Source organism: Rosa chinensis, chromosome 2 (genome assembly GCF_002994745.2).
Source record: "Rosa chinensis cultivar Old Blush chromosome 2, RchiOBHm-V2, whole genome shotgun sequence".
Lineage (NCBI taxonomy): Eukaryota > Viridiplantae > Streptophyta > Magnoliopsida > Rosales > Rosaceae > Rosa > Rosa chinensis.
In genome coordinates this window covers 18,616,343-18,637,882 of record NC_037089.1, presented here as the reverse complement: position 1 = coordinate 18,637,882, position 21,540 = coordinate 18,616,343, and the positions used below count along the sequence as shown (strand labels likewise).

Genomic DNA, 21,540 nt, shown 5'->3' with positions numbered 1-21,540 from the left:
AATTTTTAGTTATTAATAAAAATTTAACTACAACTATCAATGGCTGAGATCACTTAATAGGTGTTGGGTCACTTATACTGTCGGTGCATAAAATAATTTTCTTGAGAGGTTTTGATAAATTTTGCATAATAAAAAAGAATTAAAAGTATAAGATCGACAGTTGAATAGAACCGTGCAACTGGAGTCTCGTAGTAGCGCATCGAATAAGTATTAATCCTTCTCTACTTGAGTTTGAGTTGGAGTTAGGCATGCGATCCACGTGGAGTTGAGCATACATAGTAAAGACAAACTCAGTTAGTGGCCGGCGGCCCCAGAAGCCACAAAAGCCAGAGTCAGTAGTAACAGCACCTTTCTTCACTCCCAAACAAGAAAAAGAGACACTATTCAGTTGGGTAGCCTGCCCTTTCTTATTCCTTCAATTTCACTATTCTTTCTTTCTTTAATCTACTTTTTCGGCAGTCCATCTGCTTTATATTCCTTCCTTCTTTTCTATATAGTTCCACAAGTTTCCCACCTTCTTCCTCTGATCCTCTGTCTCTCTCTCTCTCCCTCACATTTAAAATCATCCACCACTCAGATTCTTATTCTCTGAAAATCTCCGTATCTTTGTCCTCATTTCTTAAATCACACAACAGGAGAACCAACCTCATAAGCATTAGAGCTAGAAATGGCAACAGATTCATCATCCTCCGAGCAATTGGAGGAAGATCTATCACTATCCGATCTTCCCCACAATTTCATCAAACCAGATCGAAACCACTCAACTAGTACTAAACCTGATAGTGGTAAGGTCATCGAAGCCGAAGAAGAATTCGACTTTGGCTCTTCCATGCGCGGCAGCTCTTTCTTGGCAGATACAACAATGTGCGCCGCCGATGAACTCTTTTTCAAGGGACAGATTCTGCCTCTGCGTCTCTCCGTCAGCTCCGACAGCGGCTTAACCAAGCCGAACCAGGCACAGCGGTTATCTGTGTCGGGTTCTGAGTCCATGGACCGACATGTTCCATGTTCCATGTCAGGTTTCAAAAGCATTAGCCACGGCAGAAGCAGTAGCTGCAGCAGTACTAGAATTAGTCCCAACTCGTCAAGAAGCAACAGCAACAGTAGCAGCTCCACCGCCACAACAAACACTAGCATTGCGAATTCGAAGCCAAGAGTAGTACCTGTCCGAAACCAGTTTTACACGCAGCCGAGCCCGAAACCTCAGATTCATGTTTCAAATGGGGGACGGCTAGAAAAAGTAGGCAGCCGACCGAGCAAGAAATCGTCGTCGATATGGGACTTTTTCCGGTTGGGATTGGTACGAACACCTGAACAGAACCTTAATAAGGTACTTCGTAGTAACAGTGCTCGTGTTAATAGCACAAGAATTAGTGTCAGTCGCAATAGCAGCGTTAATAGCAACAATAGTACTTCTTTTAGCACCACCAACAACAAGACTACTAGTATGGTTGCCAATGGTACTATTAGTGATGGTGAAAAGAACGTCACTAATACTACTGCAGCATTGAACTCGGAGAAGACTCCACAAAGATTTTTCAGCGGGTGTAAGTGCTCGTTCGAAGCGGTGGCATCCAATGCTGTCGTCCCGAAAAGTAGCTTGGCTATCTTTAGCGAAGCTACGCATGAGAAGAAAGCCGATAAAGTACCGGCCGACTTGATGAAGGAGAAGAAGAAGAAGAACGGTAGTAAGCAAAAGCAGCTAAAGCAAGACATGTCGCATCACAGAACGTATGAATGGCTAAAGGGGCTTTAAACCGATCGCATGCAAACTTGATCATCTTCTAATTCTTTTGATAGATGTTGTATAAAGTTGATGTCTTGATCATTAGCAGATAGTAGTACACTAGTAGTGGACTTTAGAACAATATCATCTCGCATGCTCTGCAGTTGCTTTATTTCACTATCATTTTGTTTTTGCCTCTCTTTTTTTTTTTTTTTTTTTATTGTTTCCCTTTAGTTTGAAATTAATATTACCTTAATACACAAGTATTGAAGTTTGAATTTTAAAGTTAGGGCCAGCTCCATTATCAAGAATTAGTTATAATTAGTTGTCGTTCCTAAGAGGAAACAAGAGATCGATGTTCTTAGATGGGATTCTAAATTTTTGGATTAGTTATTGCAAAAATAGTCTTTTGTCATAAAAAAAAAAAAAAGGATTATGTTGTTGGAATTGTATCTTGATTCAAGTCGCGGATGAGCTGAATGAAGTTAATCACTTAATCTCACAAGAGAAATGTGATATAAGAGTCCAAGTCTCTAGCTAATTAAGGTGTGTAAATTGACAATCTACTACTATACATAATTGAATCATAACAGGTCATTTATTTATAATCTGACAATTTGGTGTGACAGGATGATAAGTACAATACTTAACAACAACATAAAGCCTCTTTAATTAATGCATTAATGTATCATATATTAATATAGACTAACTTCATGCAATGTTAGATTAAATTTTTCATAAAACGAATCTATAATTACATGCATAAAGTTAATCTACATTTATATGTCCATACGTTGTACAAGTTTTAACATAATATTGCACTAGAACTATTTGTCCGATCTCATCCAATTAGTTTTGAAGTTTATATATGGTTTAAAATAACTAAGAGTGGAAGCTGGCCACAGCACGGGGCGCGGTGGTGATAGTGCTAGGCATAGTAGTGTGCTTGTCATGATTAAAGTGTGAATGTGTTGTTGAAGCTTTTAATTTGGTGGGCATATGTTGTATGTGATTGTGGGTTGTAAGAAGCAACCAATATATGGCAATATTTCAAATTGTAACGTGACTGTCACAAGGGCACGCAAAAGGGAGAAAGAGACAGGCGACAATGTATAGCTAATGGAAGATGGAAAAGTTGAGGGCTACTGTTGAAGCTTCCAACAAAGTTTTAATAATAGAATGCGAAATGTTGGTTGAAAATATAAATGGCAATCGAGGGGATTTGTTGTTAAGACAACAAATTGGAGATCGAGGTCTTTAGAAAGAAATTAAGTTATATATAGCCAGATTTTTCTTTTTCATGATCTTATAGGCCTAATGACGTATATATTACGTATGTAGAATCTTAGTCAGAATGTTCAATGTTGAGAGCTAGCTTATCAATGAATCTAGGGTTTCGGTTAGTTAGGGTTTTTATTATTATTTATGATTAAGAAAGAATATGAATGATCAAACTAGGTTTAGACTTTAGAGATAGGCAGTCATCAAATAAGCAATTGAATTGGCTTGGTTAAGAGATTGGAAACATATTTGGTTGGAGGTCGACTCAAGTACTCTTGTTCTCAATTTTCTTCGCTCCCCACACTTGGCACTCAACTAAAGGTGGAGTGGGAAAACTCCCTACATCGAATCTCTCAAATGCAATTTCAGTCGTCTCATATATTTCGGAAAGGAAATCAAGTAGCAGATACACTTTCTAATTATGGCTCATCTTCTACTTAGTTTATCTAGTGGGACTCAACTCCTCCATTCGCCTCATTTCTTTGTAATAGGGATATGTTAGGTCTCCCTTATTTTCGTTTTCACTGATGTATTTTCATTGAGTTTCTCATATGCAGTAAGTTTTAGTGCTTATTGCAAGCTTGTAATCTTTTTCTTTCCTTTGAATAAAATTTTCCTCCTTTTTTTTCGAGTATTAGTCCTTCTATGCTAAGGAGGTCATTAACTTAGCTTACGGTACGGATTTCCATATTTTTACCACTTGTCGATTACATATTCACATCTTAACCATTCAATTTTTAGGTCCTAATGTATAGATCATATATGCAAATTTTCAGCCAAATTGATGATCACTAAGGTATCCAAAACTGTAATTTACACGAACGGTTCAGGTTTGGGTGCCTTAACGATCATCAATTTGGCTAAAAATTTACATATATAATCATTAGCAAAGAAGGCATATATATATATATATATATATTTATATATTTAATTTTCATCCTCCAAATTTCTATAATTTTGGCTTGCAAATTTTCATTGTACTTAACTATGATTTATTACATAGGTAACTAGACATTTCTCATGCTGCGAATGGTCGGGTGACTTTTAGTCTTCCTTATCCCTTAATTTGGATATGGGAGACCTTGAATAGAATTTTCCCATGCCGTACAGACAACTTATTCAAAAACTTGACCTACTAAATGTGAAGGGTCCAGTTTGGTCGGTTGAATGGAAAAAATTGAACTTATCATAACGTAAAATATATTACAAGATTAAGAAAATTTTCTTTTTTTCAATCCGCGAACTAAATGAAGGATCGATATTAATTTAGTCTAGTCATTTTCTCTTGCGAAGAAACCACAAAAAGGTGCCCTGAATGAGAGCATTACTGATTACAAAATACCAATCCGCAATCCTATGCAAGAAAGAAGTATGCTCCTACTTCCTACTTCCTTAATACAATTATGTAAAAGTCGAATTAAGTTCCTAAACCGAAAGTTTTTTGAAGGGGCCTAAACCGAAAGTTAAAAAGACAGAAAAAAGAGGGAGGTTGCTCTTGGTACGGCCAAGGGACGGCCTCTTTCTCGCGGGATTCATATTTTAAGTGTCTCTACCTTCCAACAAATTTAAACAAAGTGGATAAATAGTTCATGATAACAAAGCTAGTTGGTCTGTATACAATACTAATAACACACACATATATAATACAATTGTAATATATAATCCAACTTATCATTTCGATATTGGATTGTATAAGATACCATACTTTCTTGGGAGCTAAGCCAAGATTGGTTGGAACTTGAAAACATCGGTATTTCATGATTGCCGTTCTAGCTTAGGGTTTACCATGAAGCCAGTCTCTAAACACATATTGCAATTTCCACCGAAAAACAATCTTCATACTCATATCAAGTTTAAGTAGCAAGTCGAGAATAAGAATGACAGTTTTGAACAGCGGCAATTCGTCATACAATGGTCGAGGATAGGGCGAGTTTTACTTCACTCGTCGTCTCGCAATCAAAATCGTGTTCTTATGTGTTTTAATAAGAAGTATATTGTCGAAATGATGAACGATTCAAACTACACAAATGTTGAAAGTGTATTGAATTTTTATTGATTTTGTTAGTTTAGTAAATTGACTTTTCTCTCATGAAGGGAGGTACGACCAAATGATTAAACCTGAGGGGAATTGTTAACAAAGCTTATAAAATGCAGGTTTGATGAGAATCCCATTTGCATTACTAAAAACATAGGTCTCTCTCCTTGTTGTGATTGAAGATATACAATTCAAAACAAAACAAAACAAAAAAGAGAAACGAGGCAGAGATATGATTGGAAGAAACAAAACAGGTTTTGGTGTATCAATAAGCCAATAATGGGCCAAAGCTATCTTGTACCAATCCAAGAAGTTTGATTTTTTTAGAGGGTATGCGGAATCTGCTCGCCCTAAGGCCATGTTTGTTTCCCGGAAAGTGGGCATTGGGAAAGGAAATACTTTCCTTTCCTGCGTTTGGGGACAGCCAAGGAAGGGAAACATTTTCCCAAAGGAAAGGAAAAAGTGGAGGAATTTGGTTCCCTCCACCCCCCCTCCGGAAACACTTTCCCAAAGGAAAGGAAAGTGATTCCTTTCCTTTCCAGTCAACCAAACATGGCCTAAGAGGATACCAAACTTGCAATAGCAGTCTTTGTCAAAAAAAAAAAAAGCTTGCAATAGCAGTCAAAAAGTGTGGGATTTTCCAAAGCACGTCCAATCAAAGTTGATACCTTGCTGAAGGAGATTTGCTTACTTTAAGTCTTTCTAACAACTTGGTTCATAATCCACGATGATTTCGAATCCTAATTTGTCTCGCTAGGCTGAAAATACTCACAGTAGTAGATATTTGGTTGTTTCCTAATCACATTCCATGAAATAAGGTAACTGAAATTTAAGGATCTGTGAGAATACGTGTTCATGACCAAGCTAGGGATTTATATAAGTATCTCAGATATTTTTCTTGACATATTTTAGTTGTTAGGCTTACAACACTCTAGTTCATCACATGGCTAAGCCTTAGTGCAGTAATGGTCCTAACAGACACATTAGATTCCTAAGATCGACATATATAGTATGAACTATGAAACAATAATTAATATGATGATTTAATTATCAGGAAGAATAAATTAAGGTCACACGAACTTGTCTTTTTTGCTAGAGAAATGTGCATTTTCTCTTGCTAGGGTTTCATTTGTACTTTTTCTTTAGAGAAAATTCATCGAAATTAAAATTAGTCACAAATGATAATGAAAAAAAATGATTTAAAGACGACGAATGATGTATTTTTTTTGTTTTTTTGTTTTTGTTTTTACATATGTCATTGAGAATCAAATCCATGACATTTACAATGTTAGAATTATAATTTACCAACGGATCACAGCTCATTAACCTGTGACGAATGATGTATTGTAATTTAGTGACAAAGGGTCAACAATTATATATGCATCATCCATCAATTATAAATCAACTTCACAAAACAAATTGTGAAATCGGATAGTTCTAAGATTTATCAACAAAATGATGAAGTCAAGAATGATGGTCCCTGGGTTCTACAAAAACATGTGCTAAATTGTGATATACCCATCCATTTTCTGTAGTCAATGACATACTCAGCTTAGTTTGCAAGTAACACCAATCTTCTGTCTAGTTGCTGTGCAATTTATAAAAAAGATTAAAAAAATAGTATTCATGTGACAGAAAAAAATATAAATCATACCAATATTGTTATGTCGGATGGCCCTAAGAGCATCTTTAGCAGACTCTCTATTTTAGCTCCTTAGCTATTTTGGAGAGCATGTTTAGCTTTTTATCTATTTTAGCAGCTGCACCAGACTCCTAAGTGGCTCTCCATTATAACTTTTAGCTATCTCGCTCCTAAATATAGAGAGTGAGATGAGGCTCTCTATAATTTAAAACATTCCTTTTAAGTTATTTTATGTAATTTATAAATACATTTAAACTCTTTAATCATCATTTAAAAAATAATATAAATTCAAAATTAGCTAAAATAGAGAGCATTGATACAGACATATTTCTAAAGTGGCTAGCCAAAATGACTTTCTAGCTATTTTAGCTAAAATTTAACTACAAAATGGCTAGCATTGCTAATGATGCTCTAAATGGTAGAACTAAATAATAATAGGTATTTTCTTATGATCACGTCTCTAGGAAGTTTGTGTAATTTCGCCCTTATTTTCCAATCAAACTTTACACGTTTTAGCTTAATGAAATCTTCTTGTTCTAGATTTGTGAGAAAAGATCTATAATGGAAACATAAGAAATTTTACCATTTTTTGACAACAAGAATCATACAGTTCCTTTTTTCTCATAAATTCGTTATCTTCCCATATGATCTTATCCTCGGAAAATCAAATGGTCTCCTGTCTCCACCTCCCTCCTGAGTTGCGAGCTCTATCCATCCCCCATATTCCTTGTCACTCGGACTCGGACTCGGACTCGGATTCCCATTTCCTTCAAAAACAATTCGATTCCCTTTCGCTGTCCCTTTCCGCTTTGCCTCTCTGCGACGAGCACTAGGTAAGTTTTCTCCGTCCCTCCACTAACCTCGGGTCCAAAACCGCTTACTTTGAACCATTCGACGTCAATACAAACCCCCCCCACATTCCAAAACCCCTCAAATCGTCTTCCCTATTTGTTTAAAATCCATCAAAGTCTTCGTCTTTAAAAGAAAAAACAAGCACGGGAAATTACTCCATTTCACTTCACACGGAATCCCCACGTCCCTCTCTGTCTCTGTCTTTATTCCACATTCTTTAACTACCCAAAACCCACGTCTTGTTGTTCCTCTATATCTGTCCCGAAACCAGATTTTGAGAATCAAAGTCTGAAACTTTTTGTTTTAGTAAAACCCAAAAACCAGAGTGACCAAGAATCAAAGATTGAGACTCTGGGACTGGTAGGCCGAAGCCAGAGAGGCCCAGATACTCAAGTTGGAAACCCAATTCTGGCAGTGATGTTGGAGATGTGTAGGAGACCATTGGAGAAGTGCTTTGGAGGTGGAGATGATGAGCTTCTATGGCACACGGACTTGAAGCCTCACTCTTCTGGGGAGTATTCAATTGCTGTTGTTCAGGCTAATTCATCTTTGGAAGATCAGGGACAAGTGTTCACTTCTCCTTCTGCCACGTATGTTGGAGTTTATGACGGCCATGGTGGTCCTGAAGCTTCTAGATTCATCACTCAGCGGCTCTTCCCCTTTATTCAGAGTGAGCAGAAACACTACCCTTGTTCTAAATTTTTTAGCTGATGAATTTTGAAGAGTTCTATGATTAATAGTTCAGCAAACAATCAGATTCAGATGGGTGTGTTTTGATTTTTTTTTTAAGTTTGCAACTTTTCAACCAAAAAGATTAGTTTTGTACTTTTGCTGAAAGTTCAAGTTGGTTTATTATTGTTAGAGTTTTCAAATGAGCAAGGTGGACTATCAGAGGATGTGATTAGGAAAGCGTTTGATGCAACTGAGGAGGAGTTTGTGGACTTGGTCAAGCGGTCATGGCCGGCACGGCCAAGTATTGCTTCTGTAGGTTCATGCTGTCTTGTTGGCGCCATTACGAATGATGTCTTGTATGTGGCTAATCTCGGAGATTCGAGGGCGGTTCTTGGTCGGAGATCAATAGATGGACCGACGGTGGTGGCAGAGCGGTTGTCTACAGATCACAATGTTGGAGTGGAGGAGGTGAGGAGGGAGGTTAAGGATCTTCACCCTGACGATTCGCACATTGTGGTTTATACTCGTGGGGTTTGGCGAATTAAGGGCATTATTCAGGTACTAGATGTGGTTTCTTTTACCCTCCTAATCATCTTTGAGATGAGTATTCATTCACTTTACTGGTTTTGAGTTCTGTTGGGAGCAATTGAATGAGTAATGAAATATCAGATTGGCTTTATCTGTTTTAGTTTGTTGTAATATGTGATGCGTGCTTGGTCTGGTCCTGTTATGATTTGCTCCAATGCTAGTAGGTTTTCCATCACTGAATTAGCTTTTGGGGGAATTCGTCCCCGGGATGTAGTGAAATTTTGTGATATGAGCATTGTGGAAATGAGTGGCTTCTACTCTGCATTCCGAGATTCTCAGTGCATGAAGAGGAGCTTGATTTTAAGATAATGTGATGTTAATCTTCTCATGTTTTCCATTCTTGTCGTCTTACAGCATACTGTTCCGAAGCATGAACCTCATCCTATAAAGATGTGATCCTGCTCCGCTTAGGTGCATTGTTTGAAGATATCTTTTCAAAGACTAGATCCTTACAACCATATTTTTCCTGAAGTCCATGACGGAAAAGTCCACTTTAAAATGTGGATATGGTATTCTTCCTCTGTCCAGTTGATGTCCTTCTATCTTTATCCACTTTCCAGCAGCTAACATTCAACTGCTTTAGGCAAACAGTAGTGGTTTTCATGGAATTCACATGAAAACTTAATAATAGGTAGTGACTAGTCAAAATCATGAGCTGATATTCCATGAGAACCTAATAATAGATAGTGACTAGTCAAAATCATGGTTGAGCTGATGCAACATGTGATCTTTTTGGTGTGCAATAGCACAAGCAATTGAGTGCCGCAACAAGTTTCAGGCTCATTATGGAAGCAGACATAAAGTTACATGAATATGATGTTACCTATCACCTTTTCTGTGAAACTTTTAGTTGCTTGGTAGTTAACTTCAGTAATTCTGGATATTTTGTAAAAGTGAATGAATTATAGTGAGCTGTGTCACTTATCTCTTTGTTGGTATGTCCCGTCTATGATCTGATGAAATGTTCCCTGTGTAGGTCTCTAGATCAATCGGAGATGTCTACTTGAAGAAACCTGAGTTTAACAGAGATCCTCTCTTCCAGTTTGGTATACCTGTTCCTTTAAAGAGGCCTGTAATGACATCAGTACCCTCAATATTGGTTCGGAAGTTGCAACCCCAGGACATGTTTTTGATATTTGCAACAGATGGTCTCTGGGAGCATTTGACTGATGAAGCAGCTGTTAAAGTCGTCTCAAAAAATTCAAGAGTTGTATGTATTTTCTCGATTGTCTGCAGATTTTTCTTCCAATCTTGTTATATACATGATGATAAGATATTAAGAGTTGCTTAAATATAATGACAGGGAATAGCAAAGCGACTGGTAAGAACTGCCATTGAGGAGGCTGCAAGGAAAAGAGAATTGAGATATGATGACATAAAGAAACTTGAAAAGGGGGTAAGGCGTCATTTCCATGATGATATCACTGTAATTGTGATATTCCTGGATCATCCACAAACTTCCCCAAATGCTACGGATAACAGCCTCTTTACCTGCACTAGTGTTCCTGTTGATATCTTTTCTAATAATGATGATGAAGCAGTTGGCTCACTTCATACATTTCCCTGAGGAAACCAGTTGCGCATGAATATGCACTTTTTTTGTTTATAAGATGAGAGCTTGAAACTTAGATGTATAGAAGAAGGCTGGAGTTTCCTTGTGATTTTACATGAATGTTTATTGTACATACTACTAAAATACATAGATTGGTAGATGAGAGATGGCAGATTGAAGGTGCTGCTGATTTCTCGGCTCTGAGCTTTGACCTCATTTTCAGCTCTCGCTCTCTGGTCAGTATATAATTTGTTTCACATGATGTAAATTCTGGGATATTCAATTTATGTTATTCCCGATACACCGGATCGGATAGTTTTCTTCCTCCCTCTTTATTTTGCATAAAAAGGAGCTTCAGCAACTATTAATTTAACAGTATCAGGCAGCTTCTAGTTTTTGTTTTGGTTTTGTTTTTTTGAAAGGAAATGTGGATGTTCAGATACTCAGAAGCATAGGCCATGCCGCCATGGGGATCAAAATGCCAGAACCCTAAATTTATGTGACCCTTTACTAGTATTATGGCAATGGTTTCTCCATTCCAACTCCCAGGTTAACCACCCCCTTCAAAGTGCCGATAGCTTAGGCAAGTGACTGCATTTCTGATTTTTGCATGGTTCACTCTCGATGGCTTCAGCTCTAGGCCAGGAATTCGAAAGACACTTCCACACCACAACCAACACCCGTTAACGAAACAATGACCGATTTATGAGATCCGGAAGTCAACCTAATCTGTGTTACTTGATATATGAAGGATTTTGATGGGAACGCCATGTGCACGCTCTATTCATTTGCATGTGAAGAACCATAAACTTTGGAGAAATTATTCTGTGGTCTCGGAGTACCACGTGACACTGTCATGTGGTGGTCCCAACTAATAATATCACTTGAATATGGTAGGGACCATGCATAAGGTTAAATAAATAAAAAATTATTAATTTAAGATACCAATCAAAAATCACATGGGTCAATAATATCACCCTAATACTATAATCTGGAACCTGTAAAAGTAAAATGAGAATTGGAATTGTCAACTCATTTAATTTCATAGTCTTTTTATATAGGGAGAGAATTACAACGGAAATATCAATTACAATGATGACATTAAATGCTGATTGATCTGTAATCCTTGCTGATTGATGGTAATCGCTAATTCATTGATTATTTCTTCGTCAGTCACTTTGACGAAGGTACATAACATGATTTTCCTTTAACACTTCCCATTGTGCCAAGTCAAAGATGAAATGGTGCATGAGTTGTTGCCTCACTAAAAACATTGCCAAGTAACAATAAAATCCTTGTTTGACAAAAAATAAACCTTAGTCGAAGAAAAAGAGCACAACGCACCTTCTACATTTGAGGATGACATGTGTGTGTTAGACTCCCCCTGATGTCTACACCTCCCCCTGATACTTGCATTTATCAAGGGAGTTTGGAAAGTCTTCGCATTTCTATGTTTTTCACATGTTTCTCAAATGTGGCCTCGGGCAATGATTTGGTGAACAAATCTGACACATTCTCCTCAGACCTTACTTGATTCACTTGAATCTTGAGAAGAGCCGGTTGTTGCTGATTGTAGAAAAACTTTGGCGATATGTGTTTTGTATTATCACCCTTGAGATATCCTAGCTTCATCTGTTCGATGCAAGCTGCATTATCTTCATAAATGCAAGTAGGCTCTTCAATGGTAGAACTCAAACCACTAGTCCCTCAAATATGTGTAATGATAGCTCTTAACCATATGCATTCACTAACCGCCTCATGTAGAGCAATGATCTCTGAATGGTTTGAGGAGGTAGCGACAAGGGTTTGCTTGGTTGATCTCCAAGATATCGTCGTGTTCCCAATGGTAAATACATAACCAGTTTGTGAATGACCTTTATGTGGGTCAGAGAGGTACCTAACATCAGCAAAACCAACCAAAACATCATTTGGCGTTTCAATGTAGTAAGTGACGCTTTCGCCAGATTGCAGTTCCATCTGCGGTCCCTCTTGTCTCTCTGTAGGGAAAGAACAGTCCCAAGTCAATGGTTCCTTTTAGGTATCGAAAAATGTTCTTGATACCATTCCAATGACGTTGCATTGGCGTTGAGCTAAATCTGGCTAACAAGTTCACTGAGAATGCAATGTCTGGTCGAGTACATTGGGCTAAGTACAATAATGCGCCTATTGCACTTAGGTAGAGAATTTTAGCTCCCAACACCTCTTCGTCATCTTCCTTTGGATGAAATAGATCTTTCTTTGCATCCAAACTTCGACCGATCATGGAAGTGCTAGCAGGATGCGCTTTGTCCATGTTAAATCGCCTGAGCATCTTTTGGACATATGCAGACTGGTGGATGAGTATTCCACAAACTCGGTGTTCTAGCTCAAGGCCTAGACAGAATCGAGTTTTCCCAAGATCCTTCATCTCAAATTTGGATTTCAGATAGCTCGCGGTTTCTCTTATTTCATCAAGAGTACCTATTATGTTCATATCATCGACATATACAGCTACAATTGCAAATCTGGAACTTGTTTTCTTTATGAATACGCAGGGGCACAATTCATCGTTCATATCTCCCTTTCCAATTAAGTAGTCACTTAGACGGGTATACCACATCCGCCTGGATTGTTTCAATCTGTAAAGTGAGCGTTTCAGTTTAATTGCAAACGCACTCCGTGGTTTAGAGTCACTTGACGTGGGTAATGTGGGGCCATCAGACACTTTTATATATATATATATATATATATATATATATATATATCCCTATAGAGATATGCAGTAACCACATCCATGAGCTGCATTTCCAGTCCTTCGAAAACTACCAAGCTAACTAAGTAGCGGAACATTATAACGTCTATTACAGGAAAGTATGTCTCCTCGTAGTCAATTTCAGGGCGTCGAGAGAAATCTTACGCCACAAGGCGAGCCTTGTACCTCAAGACTTCATTCTTCTCATTACGCTTTCTGACAAAAACTCATTTATGTCCTACAGGCTTTACACTTGGTGAGGTTAGCACTACCGGACCAAATACCTGTCTCTTTGCCAGAGAATCTAGTTTTGCCTGGATTGCTTCTTTCCATTTAGGCCAATTTGCTCTTTGTTGACATTCTGCAACAGTGCGTGGTTAGATATCATCATGCTTTATGATTTCTTGAGCAACAGTGTATGCAAATATATCATCAATGTGTATGGAAAATCTTTCCATCAACTCATACGCACTCTCATAATCCATTAAGATTTCTTTGTTCTCTGGAATCATTTTAAACATCAGAGTGTCCTCCAGTATTGATTCATGGACATAACTATAATCAGAGACAATCTCATGGGCGGGATTCTCTACATTGATGATTAATTGATTAGTTTGTGCCTTACTCGCCCTCTTCTTCCTTGAGTGCGTGTCAATCGAACCAAGTGGCCTCCCCCTCTTCTTTTGGGGAGCCACGGCCTCAACCATACCTCCACTAAGTGTGGTTGCAGTGCCTCTATCTGCTGCACCGTGCCCCTTGTTAGGGACTTCTAACCTTGCAAGCACATTTGCAGGTGGTATATGTGATCTCGTCACTTTTGCGATATCAGTAAACGCATTAGGCATCGAATTTGCTACGTTCTGAAGTTCAATTATTCTTTTCACTTCACTTTCACATTGTGAAGTGTGAGGATCAAAATGAGACAGAGTGGGGACAAACCACGACAATTCATGTCATTCCCTTGGAAAGTGCTTTTTCCTATCTCCCCCTAACGACGGGAAGATTGTCTCATCAAACTGACCATCCGCAAATCTAGCAGTAAAGAGATCGCGTGTCAAGGGTTCCAAATAGTGGATAATCGTTGGAGATTCGTATCCAACATAAATACTTAATCGTCTCTGATGACCCATTTTGGTGCGTTGTGGGGGCGCAATAGACACATATACTGCACAACCAAATATGCGTAAGTGTGAAATGTCAGGCTCATATCCAGTTACCAACCGGTACATAGAAAATGGTTGGCTAGCAGTTGGTCTGAAACGAATAAGTAAAGTTGCGTGCAATATTGCATAATCCCAGGAAGATATAGGCAGGTTGGTGTGCATAACCAGTTCCCTAGCCACCATCTGTAGCCTTTTGATGGTGGCTTCTGCGAGACCATTTTGTGTATACACATGGGGTACATGATGCTCTACATCGATCCCAATAGACATGCAATAATCATCAAATGCTTTTGATGTAAACTCTCCAGCGTTATCAAGTCTTATAGCTTTGATAGGGTGATCAGGGTGGTGAGCCCTTAAACATATAATTTGTGCTAGGAGTTTTGCAAATGCAGCATTTCTTGTGGAAAATAAAGCGACATGTGACCAGCTTGTCGAAGCATCCACCAGAACCGTATAGTACTTGAATGGTCCGCATTATGGATGGATAGGTCCACAGATATCTCCTTGTATCCTTTGTAAGAATGGAATGTTTTGTTTTGTGTCTTTAGCATAGGAATGTCTCGATCCTGTTTTTGCTAAATAGCAGGCTTTGCAAAGCGAGTGATGTGCCTTTGAAATAGTCAATGAGGCATAATGGGAGGGAGGTAGTGCTTCTGGTACTTCAAAAGGCAATGGTTTCATTTGAGCAGTACTAGAACCGACACCTTGCAGTGTGGCGGATTTTTCTCCCATTTTATTTTTCACTCGAAAGAAGGGATGTCCATATGAGTTCTTTAAAATACGGATCATCATGTCACGACCGGGGTGCCCTAGGCGGTCATGTCAAAGCCTGTATGAGTCAGTGTCCCACATTTCATTGTTGGTGACAGCATATGATTCAATGATCCGAATCGTAGTGAGTACAGTCTGCAATTGTGAGGTTGACATCTGGGTCATGGCCTTCTTCTTCCATATAGTGAGCCTCTTGTTCTTTAGACTCCCTATACCTCTTGTAATTGGCTATTACTCTGTTGCTTGCTTGGCAGATCTTGTACCTATGCCCAATGACTCCACACCTATAGCATGGTTCATTACCAACTCTTTCCTGTTTGACTGAAGGGTTCTTAGGTGCCCTTTGCACCTTGTTTCCATGACCACTAGAGTCAGCACCACCATCTCTACGCCATACATTGGGAGGGCCTCCACGGCCTGTACCACGACCCCCACGTCCCCTGCCATGTGGTCCATTTGTAACAACCCGAAATTTTAACTATATATTCTAGATCGTGTGATAATATTTTCTTTACTAGCTTGTGTGTGTGTGTGTGTGTGTGTGTGTGTGTTAGCGTGTGTGTGTTCGAGAAGTCTATTACCTATGTAGACTTGTGAGGAAGCTAGTTTTACTCAATTGGTTTAAACATTTTCGGATGAGACCTTATAAACCCAATCAATGAATCTCTTATTAGTCATTGTTCGTATCCAAGTGTGAATAAGTATTCTATTTGGGTGATTATGCAAAGTTAGGAATTATAGGTGTTGTTGAACCTGTAGACTAAGCTAGCTAGTAGCTTGAGGTGGCATCACTCAATTTATAGCTCAAGCTCTATTTATCTATCATTAAAACTTCTAGTCTACTGCTATCACATGGATATCTCCAGATTGTAGAAATAAAGCTTATTTTCTTCCTATATGTTTTTATATATAACCTTGGTCATTAAGTTATAAAGAGATAAGAGCTTTCATACCTATCTCTGCGATACTTACTGATGAAGGTTTCTATTAAGAGATAGGATTGTACAAGTATATCTATTGAATGCTTAGTGATTAAGTCATTAAGTGATAGGTATGGACAAACACATCTATATGCAGATTTTATTATAATTGTTTTGCTTGATGGCCAAGAACCATACTAGTATAAATAGGAGCTATCTACCTTATTCATAGTCACTGTACAATAGAATTTAACGTGAGAGTGAGGGAGATAGAGATAAGGGCTGGAGTAGAATGGAAAGAAAGAAACAAACAGGAAGGAAACTAAAGAGAGAAAGTAAAGGACGTGAGGAATAGGAGATTAGGAGCATGAAAGAAAAGAAGAAAACAAGAGAGAGAGAGAGAGAGAGAGAGAGATCAAGATAGAATAGAGGAGATTAGAGGAAAAGAAAGAAGAAACAGAATTAGGATTGGAAGAGAAAATAGAAGAGAGAAACATGAGACGTGAGAGAGATACCTGAAGTGAAGGAAGGAGGAATTAACAAGAGTAGTTTGATTTATATTCTGAATGAGATTCAAAGGTGAATTCAATCCTATAAGCTATTCCAATTGTTATTCTTGTTATTATGTTTAGCTTAGCTCTTGTCTAAATAGGTTTAAGTTTCTGCACAATTAGTAACCTAAATGATTTTCAAACAGAATGTAAGCATAGAAACAAATCAAGTTGATTAGAGAACTGGTGTCCTGAGTAATTCTTAGGTTGCTTTTTGGGTTAAATTCTTATTTTGTCTTAACAACAAGAGGTTAGAGTGATCAAAGAACCTATATGCATCAGTTTAACAACCTTAGACTGAGCAGTAACCTCAAACATTAGTTTGTAGGCATTGGAGAAAGCTAGAACAAGTTTCTGCATTATAATCATTAGTTAACTTTGAGCAACCATATCCTTTGATCTAGACCTTCTTTTTAGAAACCATTTGCATGTGTTGAAAGCTTATAATGTAAGCTTGATATCTGTACAGTTTCATACAATTTCATGTAAGATTCAGTGGTTAATTTTGAGGCTAAAAACAGAGGTCTGCAATCTGTTGTTTTTGACACAGTTTTCTTTTTACTAAAAACTGTACATTTCGGCTGGGTATTTGAAGTTGGTGTCTTCATGAAAGTTTCAGTAGATATCTCAAAGATCATTTCAGAATTGAAATCTCATGAAAAAGACTTTTCTAGAGTAAGTTATGATTTTTCGAAGTTGAGGATCTGCATCAGGAAATTCTGCAATTTTCATTATGTTTCTGTTTGTTCCATTTCGTTTCAATAGTTTCCTGTATTCAAACTTGTTTAGATCGACCACCAACTGAACATAGAGATTCTTCTATTTTTAACAAAACTTGTGACGCTATTTACTGAATTCATATGAGATACTTATGTCATTGTGAAATCAGTTTTCCTTCACAATAAATCTGCAAGACGTTTTTGGTTAGTTATTTAGCATTTCAAGTGAAATCTAAATGGCTTGAGATTTTAGGTACCATTTTCTTAAGACATAAGCTTGATATTGAAGTATGTTCCTAAGGCAGAATCATAGCTTTGTGTTTAGAATAAATTATGTGCTTATGCATAGGAAATGTGAATTGTACTTTGATATTTACTTTTTATGCAGGAACATGTATCTATACAATAGCTTGAAATCCAGTCTTGCAGGTTATTAAACACAAGAACTATGAAGATTAGTGATCGAAAGCAATTAGAGTTAGTTGGAGTTTTGTATATGTAAGATCATTATTCCGGAAGTGAGTACTCTTAGTGATCTTGAGTTGGATTTATCCTTATACCGAAATGAGAAGTCAATTCCATTATCAAAGTGTCGATTTTATTTTTTCTATTCGTTTATTTTTATTTTTACTCACACCTCGGATTTCGGGAAATATTTAAAAAAAATTGACCCGGGTTCGGGGCGTGACACCATTGTTGCCACGTGGGTAGGGATCAACACGCCCAACCCCCTTTGCATTGGGGTTCGTTCTACCTTTTACTTTGCCATAATTAGCCTCGGGAATTTTCTTTGTCCCAACAGGGCTGACATTGTTGTTCAAAAGAACCTCATTATGACTCTCAACCACTTGCAGTAAGTTGATCAGCTTATTGAATGTTGTGATTCTTTTGTTGTCATACTCCAGCCTATACTAGTTCGCTAGTATAAGTGCTGAAATAGGAAAAGTAGAAAGAGTCTTCTGGATCATATCATCTTCTGTGAGTTCCTTTCCACAGAAATTTAGACGTGCCTTTAGGCACAACATGTCCTTGTTGAAGTCATCGACCCTTTTATAGTCAAGCAAGCGGATTTCATTCCACTGAACGGTCAGTTCTGGGAGTAAGGTGTCATGAATGTTCCCAAAACGTCCATTAAGGGCATCCCACAATTCTTTGGGTGTCTTCAACTGAAGGTACTCCCAGCGTAGGCTAGGATCAATATGTCGCCTTAGAAATATTAAGGCATTTTCTTTCACCTTGTCAGACGGTCTATCGTCTTTGGGGTTAGTGGGAGTTTTGATGGTGGCAGTGTAGTCTTTGGCCACAAAAGCAGTTTCTACATCGGAAACCCAATGGTGGTACTCAATTCCTTCTGAGTCCAAAATGTCAAATTCAGGTCGAGTTGGATTAGCCATCTACATAAAACAAAAGAGAAGATATAAATTAAGCAGTCATAAATATATCCACGTGAATTATTTTTCAAAAAAAAAATATGAATTAGATTTCAAGACCAAGATTCATGATGGTCACATTTTTTTATGCTATGTGAAAATGCCTTATCACAGTAAGTGTGTATATATAATGCGCATGAATTTTCATTATCATGGTAAAACGGAATTTATATATTGCATTCTAAAAATAACCATAGCACATTTAATAATAAATAAAACATAGCATATATAAAAATAAATTACATGGCATGCTCAAATTTCACAAATATACAACAAAATATATGTTACACATAATAATAGCAATAATATATCATGCGTAAATAAACGTAAATAAAATTTGCATAACATGCTTGAAATTTTACAAAAATATAAACAGTAAAATATATAATCATGCTTAAAGATAAGGGAAAAACTTACAAACAGTACCTAAACTATGAGTCACTAATAACTTTCGTACCTCAACTTCAAAAAAATATCATTTTGGTACCTGGACTTTTCACCCGGACCCAAGATTCATACCTGGGAACAGTAAAACAGTTAACGGGGTTAACTTTGCAAGGGTAGATCTGTCCTTTCATTGTTCATCTTCTTCAAAGCTCTCTCCATCACCTCTTCTCTCTGTGTCTCATTAAACAAAGTATGTCTCTCTATCTCAGTCTCTCTCAACTCCCCCATTACACTCATTGATATGTCCTTGATTGGATTCACGAGAAGCCCCACCACAACCTCCACCACAGACCAACATGATAGTGGGTCTCAATTCCTACCCCTCCCTCATGCCCAACCCCAGCATAAACCCCAACAACAGCAACTCGACTGCGATGTTGGGCAGCGGACCGAATTCGTGTCGGTTCCAATTCAACACGGTGGCCTAATAGCAGCAGCCCACATCGAAGCAGCAGACGCTGGATTCCATGAGCCCAAGCCCGTTTCACGGATGGTTGAGGCCTTGCGGTGGCAGCGGAGGGTTCAGTACTGACTGTTCAACGGCCTCCGCGAGGAAGAAGAAGCGAGAGAGGCCCAGAAAGTACTCCCCTGATGGCAATATTGCCTTGGGATTGATTGGAAAAATCAGACCAAGTCACCAAACTTTCTGGAACGACACCTTTAGCTCCCTCGACGTGCAAGAGTTCCTTGGAGACTCCGTTAGCGGAATATGACTATATGAGAGAGGTAATATACACAAACGACAACTCTCTCTCTCTCTCTCTGTATAGCTTAGCTATTATGTAAGTGAAAAATCTGGGATTGCAGAGAGATAGGAGAGAGGTTTGGAGAAGATGAACAATGAAAGGACAACTATACTCTTGAAAAGTTAACCTCGTTAACGGTTTTACTGTTCCCAGGTATGAATCTTGGGTTGGGGTGAAAAGTCTAGGTACCAAAATGATATTTTTTGAAGTTGAGGTACGAAAGTTATTAGTGGCTCGTAGTTCAGGTACTGTTTGTGAGTTTTTCCCTAAAGATAAACATATAAAACATAAAATTTTGCAAACAGTACACCAAGTAAAGACCACTAATAATTTTCATACATAATGTTTCAAACCGATCGTTTTGGTACACGGACTTTCGAGCCCGACCCACTTTGTAGACATGTCGTCACTGACACTGTTTAGTCTTATGTCATTACTCATTTGTCAGAGGGTAATTTAGTACTTGTACATCTTTCTGACTTTGACACTCTCCCTCTCTTCCTCCATGGCTGCGACAAGAAATTTTCCCAGCCCTTTACCTACTCTCTTGTTATCTTTCCTCTAAGCTCTTTTGTAACCAAACCCAATCCCAATATCATAGGAATTACTCCATAATTGTAAGTGAGCTCCAGTATAAAGTTCATTTCTTCCGGCTCTAATCTGAGGAAAGCATTCGAGTACTTCTCTTCCGGAATATCCCTCTGCCGCAACCCGCAACAGCTTCATCCCAAGAGCCTAGGTGTAAAACTTGATGGTACGCTCGAGATTGCCGACGCGATACATGGCGTGGAGGAGGCGGCCCTTGTCCTTCTTGGGCAATTCCAGAAGCTCCGAAGCGACGAATATCCTCATCAATTTCTTCTTCTATCGTCCGATTCATCATAGTGAATGGGAGCCGTTGGATCCGCCCACGATTTTTCCTCCCCTCACCTTCACCTTCACCTTCATCATCGTCGCTCGCAGCAGCCCGCCTCCGCATCGCCAGCGGTCGTAATTGAAACCTTGAATTCTCCAACAACAATATCAAATCAAATTTCAAATTTCTTGATCAAATTGGGTTTCTGCAATTGAAGGTGAGGGACTGGGTTCAATGCTTAGATCACACAAGTAAGGCGATAGAACTTACTTTGAATTTCTTGGATAGCTGGCCATGCCTGAAGCCAAAGCTTTGCCTTTGATACAGAACACGATGAACAAGAGGGAAAGAAGATTCGCAGGGTTTTGTTACTAGTATATTTATTTTATTTTTTACCAGAGTTAAGCCTCCTCTGCTTCACTCTCGTACTCCATATCTTCCTCACTCACCATAGCCATCAATTCAACTGTCACAACAACGAAAACCCTAGATTGGAGTTGGAGATCTTGAACAGATGACCCCAATAGAGAGAAGATGTGGGAGATGAGGATGAGAGATTAAAGATTAAAAAGTTGGTTTCGGCGGAAAAGCTTGAGAATTGAAGGGTGTTGATTGATGGTAATGGTTGGAATTGCGGAATTGCAGAATTGCAGAGGTGATCGAGATTTGGGAGGGGGCGGAGACAGATGGGTGCCCATAGTGAGAGAGAGAGAGAGAGAGAGAGAGAGAGAGAACGGTGGGTGCCTTGAGGAAGAGAAAAGCTGGGTGCTTAGAGTAAAAACTCATAGAGACCAAATTACCCCTTAAATTAGGCTAAACTAACGGCGTCATTGACGTCGTGTCTAATAGTGGATC

The 21,540-nt window shown here is 38.4% G+C and overlaps 2 protein-coding genes and 1 long non-coding RNA gene across 4 annotated transcripts; all 3 read left to right on the top strand.

Annotated features, from left to right (window-relative positions):
- Positions 1–162: 162 nt before the first annotated feature.
- On the top strand, positions 163–1,903 carry LOC112188485 (probable membrane-associated kinase regulator 1). The gene has a single exon (XM_024327609.2). It carries the CDS (start codon positions 668–670, stop codon positions 1,754–1,756), a length of 1,089 nt encoding a protein of 362 aa, XP_024183377.1. The 5' UTR covers positions 163–667; the 3' UTR covers positions 1,757–1,903.
- Positions 1,904–7,354: 5,451 nt separating this feature from the next.
- Positions 7,355–10,675, top strand: LOC112188272 (probable protein phosphatase 2C 78). Of its 2 annotated transcripts, none has more exons than XM_024327361.2 (4): positions 7,355–8,206; positions 8,399–8,766; positions 9,773–10,006; positions 10,100–10,675. In XM_024327361.2, the coding sequence occupies exons 1-4, from the start codon at positions 7,954–7,956 to the stop codon at positions 10,361–10,363; spliced, it is 1,119 nt and encodes a 372-aa protein (XP_024183129.1). In that variant the 5' UTR covers positions 7,355–7,953; the 3' UTR covers positions 10,364–10,675. The 2 variants fall into 2 exon arrangements, with proteins under 2 accessions (XP_024183129.1, XP_040371180.1); XM_040515246.1 differs by having other exon boundaries at positions 8,167–8,302.
- Positions 10,676–16,159: 5,484 nt separating this feature from the next.
- Positions 16,160–17,795, top strand: LOC112189793. Its single transcript, XR_002932089.2, has 2 exons — positions 16,160–16,515; positions 17,595–17,795. It is a non-coding gene; the product is annotated as an uncharacterized LOC112189793 (long non-coding RNA).
- Positions 17,796–21,540: the final 3,745 nt, after the last annotated feature.

Excerpts from the sequence above, each read along its gene's own strand:
- LOC112188485 (XM_024327609.2), top strand. The coding sequence starts at position 668 with ATGGCAACAGATTCATCATCCTCCGAGCAATTGGAGGAAGATCTATCA.
- LOC112188272 (XM_024327361.2), top strand. The coding sequence starts at position 7,954 with ATGTTGGAGATGTGTAGGAGACCATTGGAGAAGTGCTTTGGAGGTGGA. Across the intron at positions 8,207-8,398 it reads GCTCTTCCCCTTTATTCAGA|AGTTTTCAAATGAGCAAGGT; the intron begins GTGAGCAGAAAC and ends TATTATTGTTAG. Across the intron at positions 8,767-9,772 it reads GAATTAAGGGCATTATTCAG|GTCTCTAGATCAATCGGAGA; the intron begins GTACTAGATGTG and ends TTCCCTGTGTAG.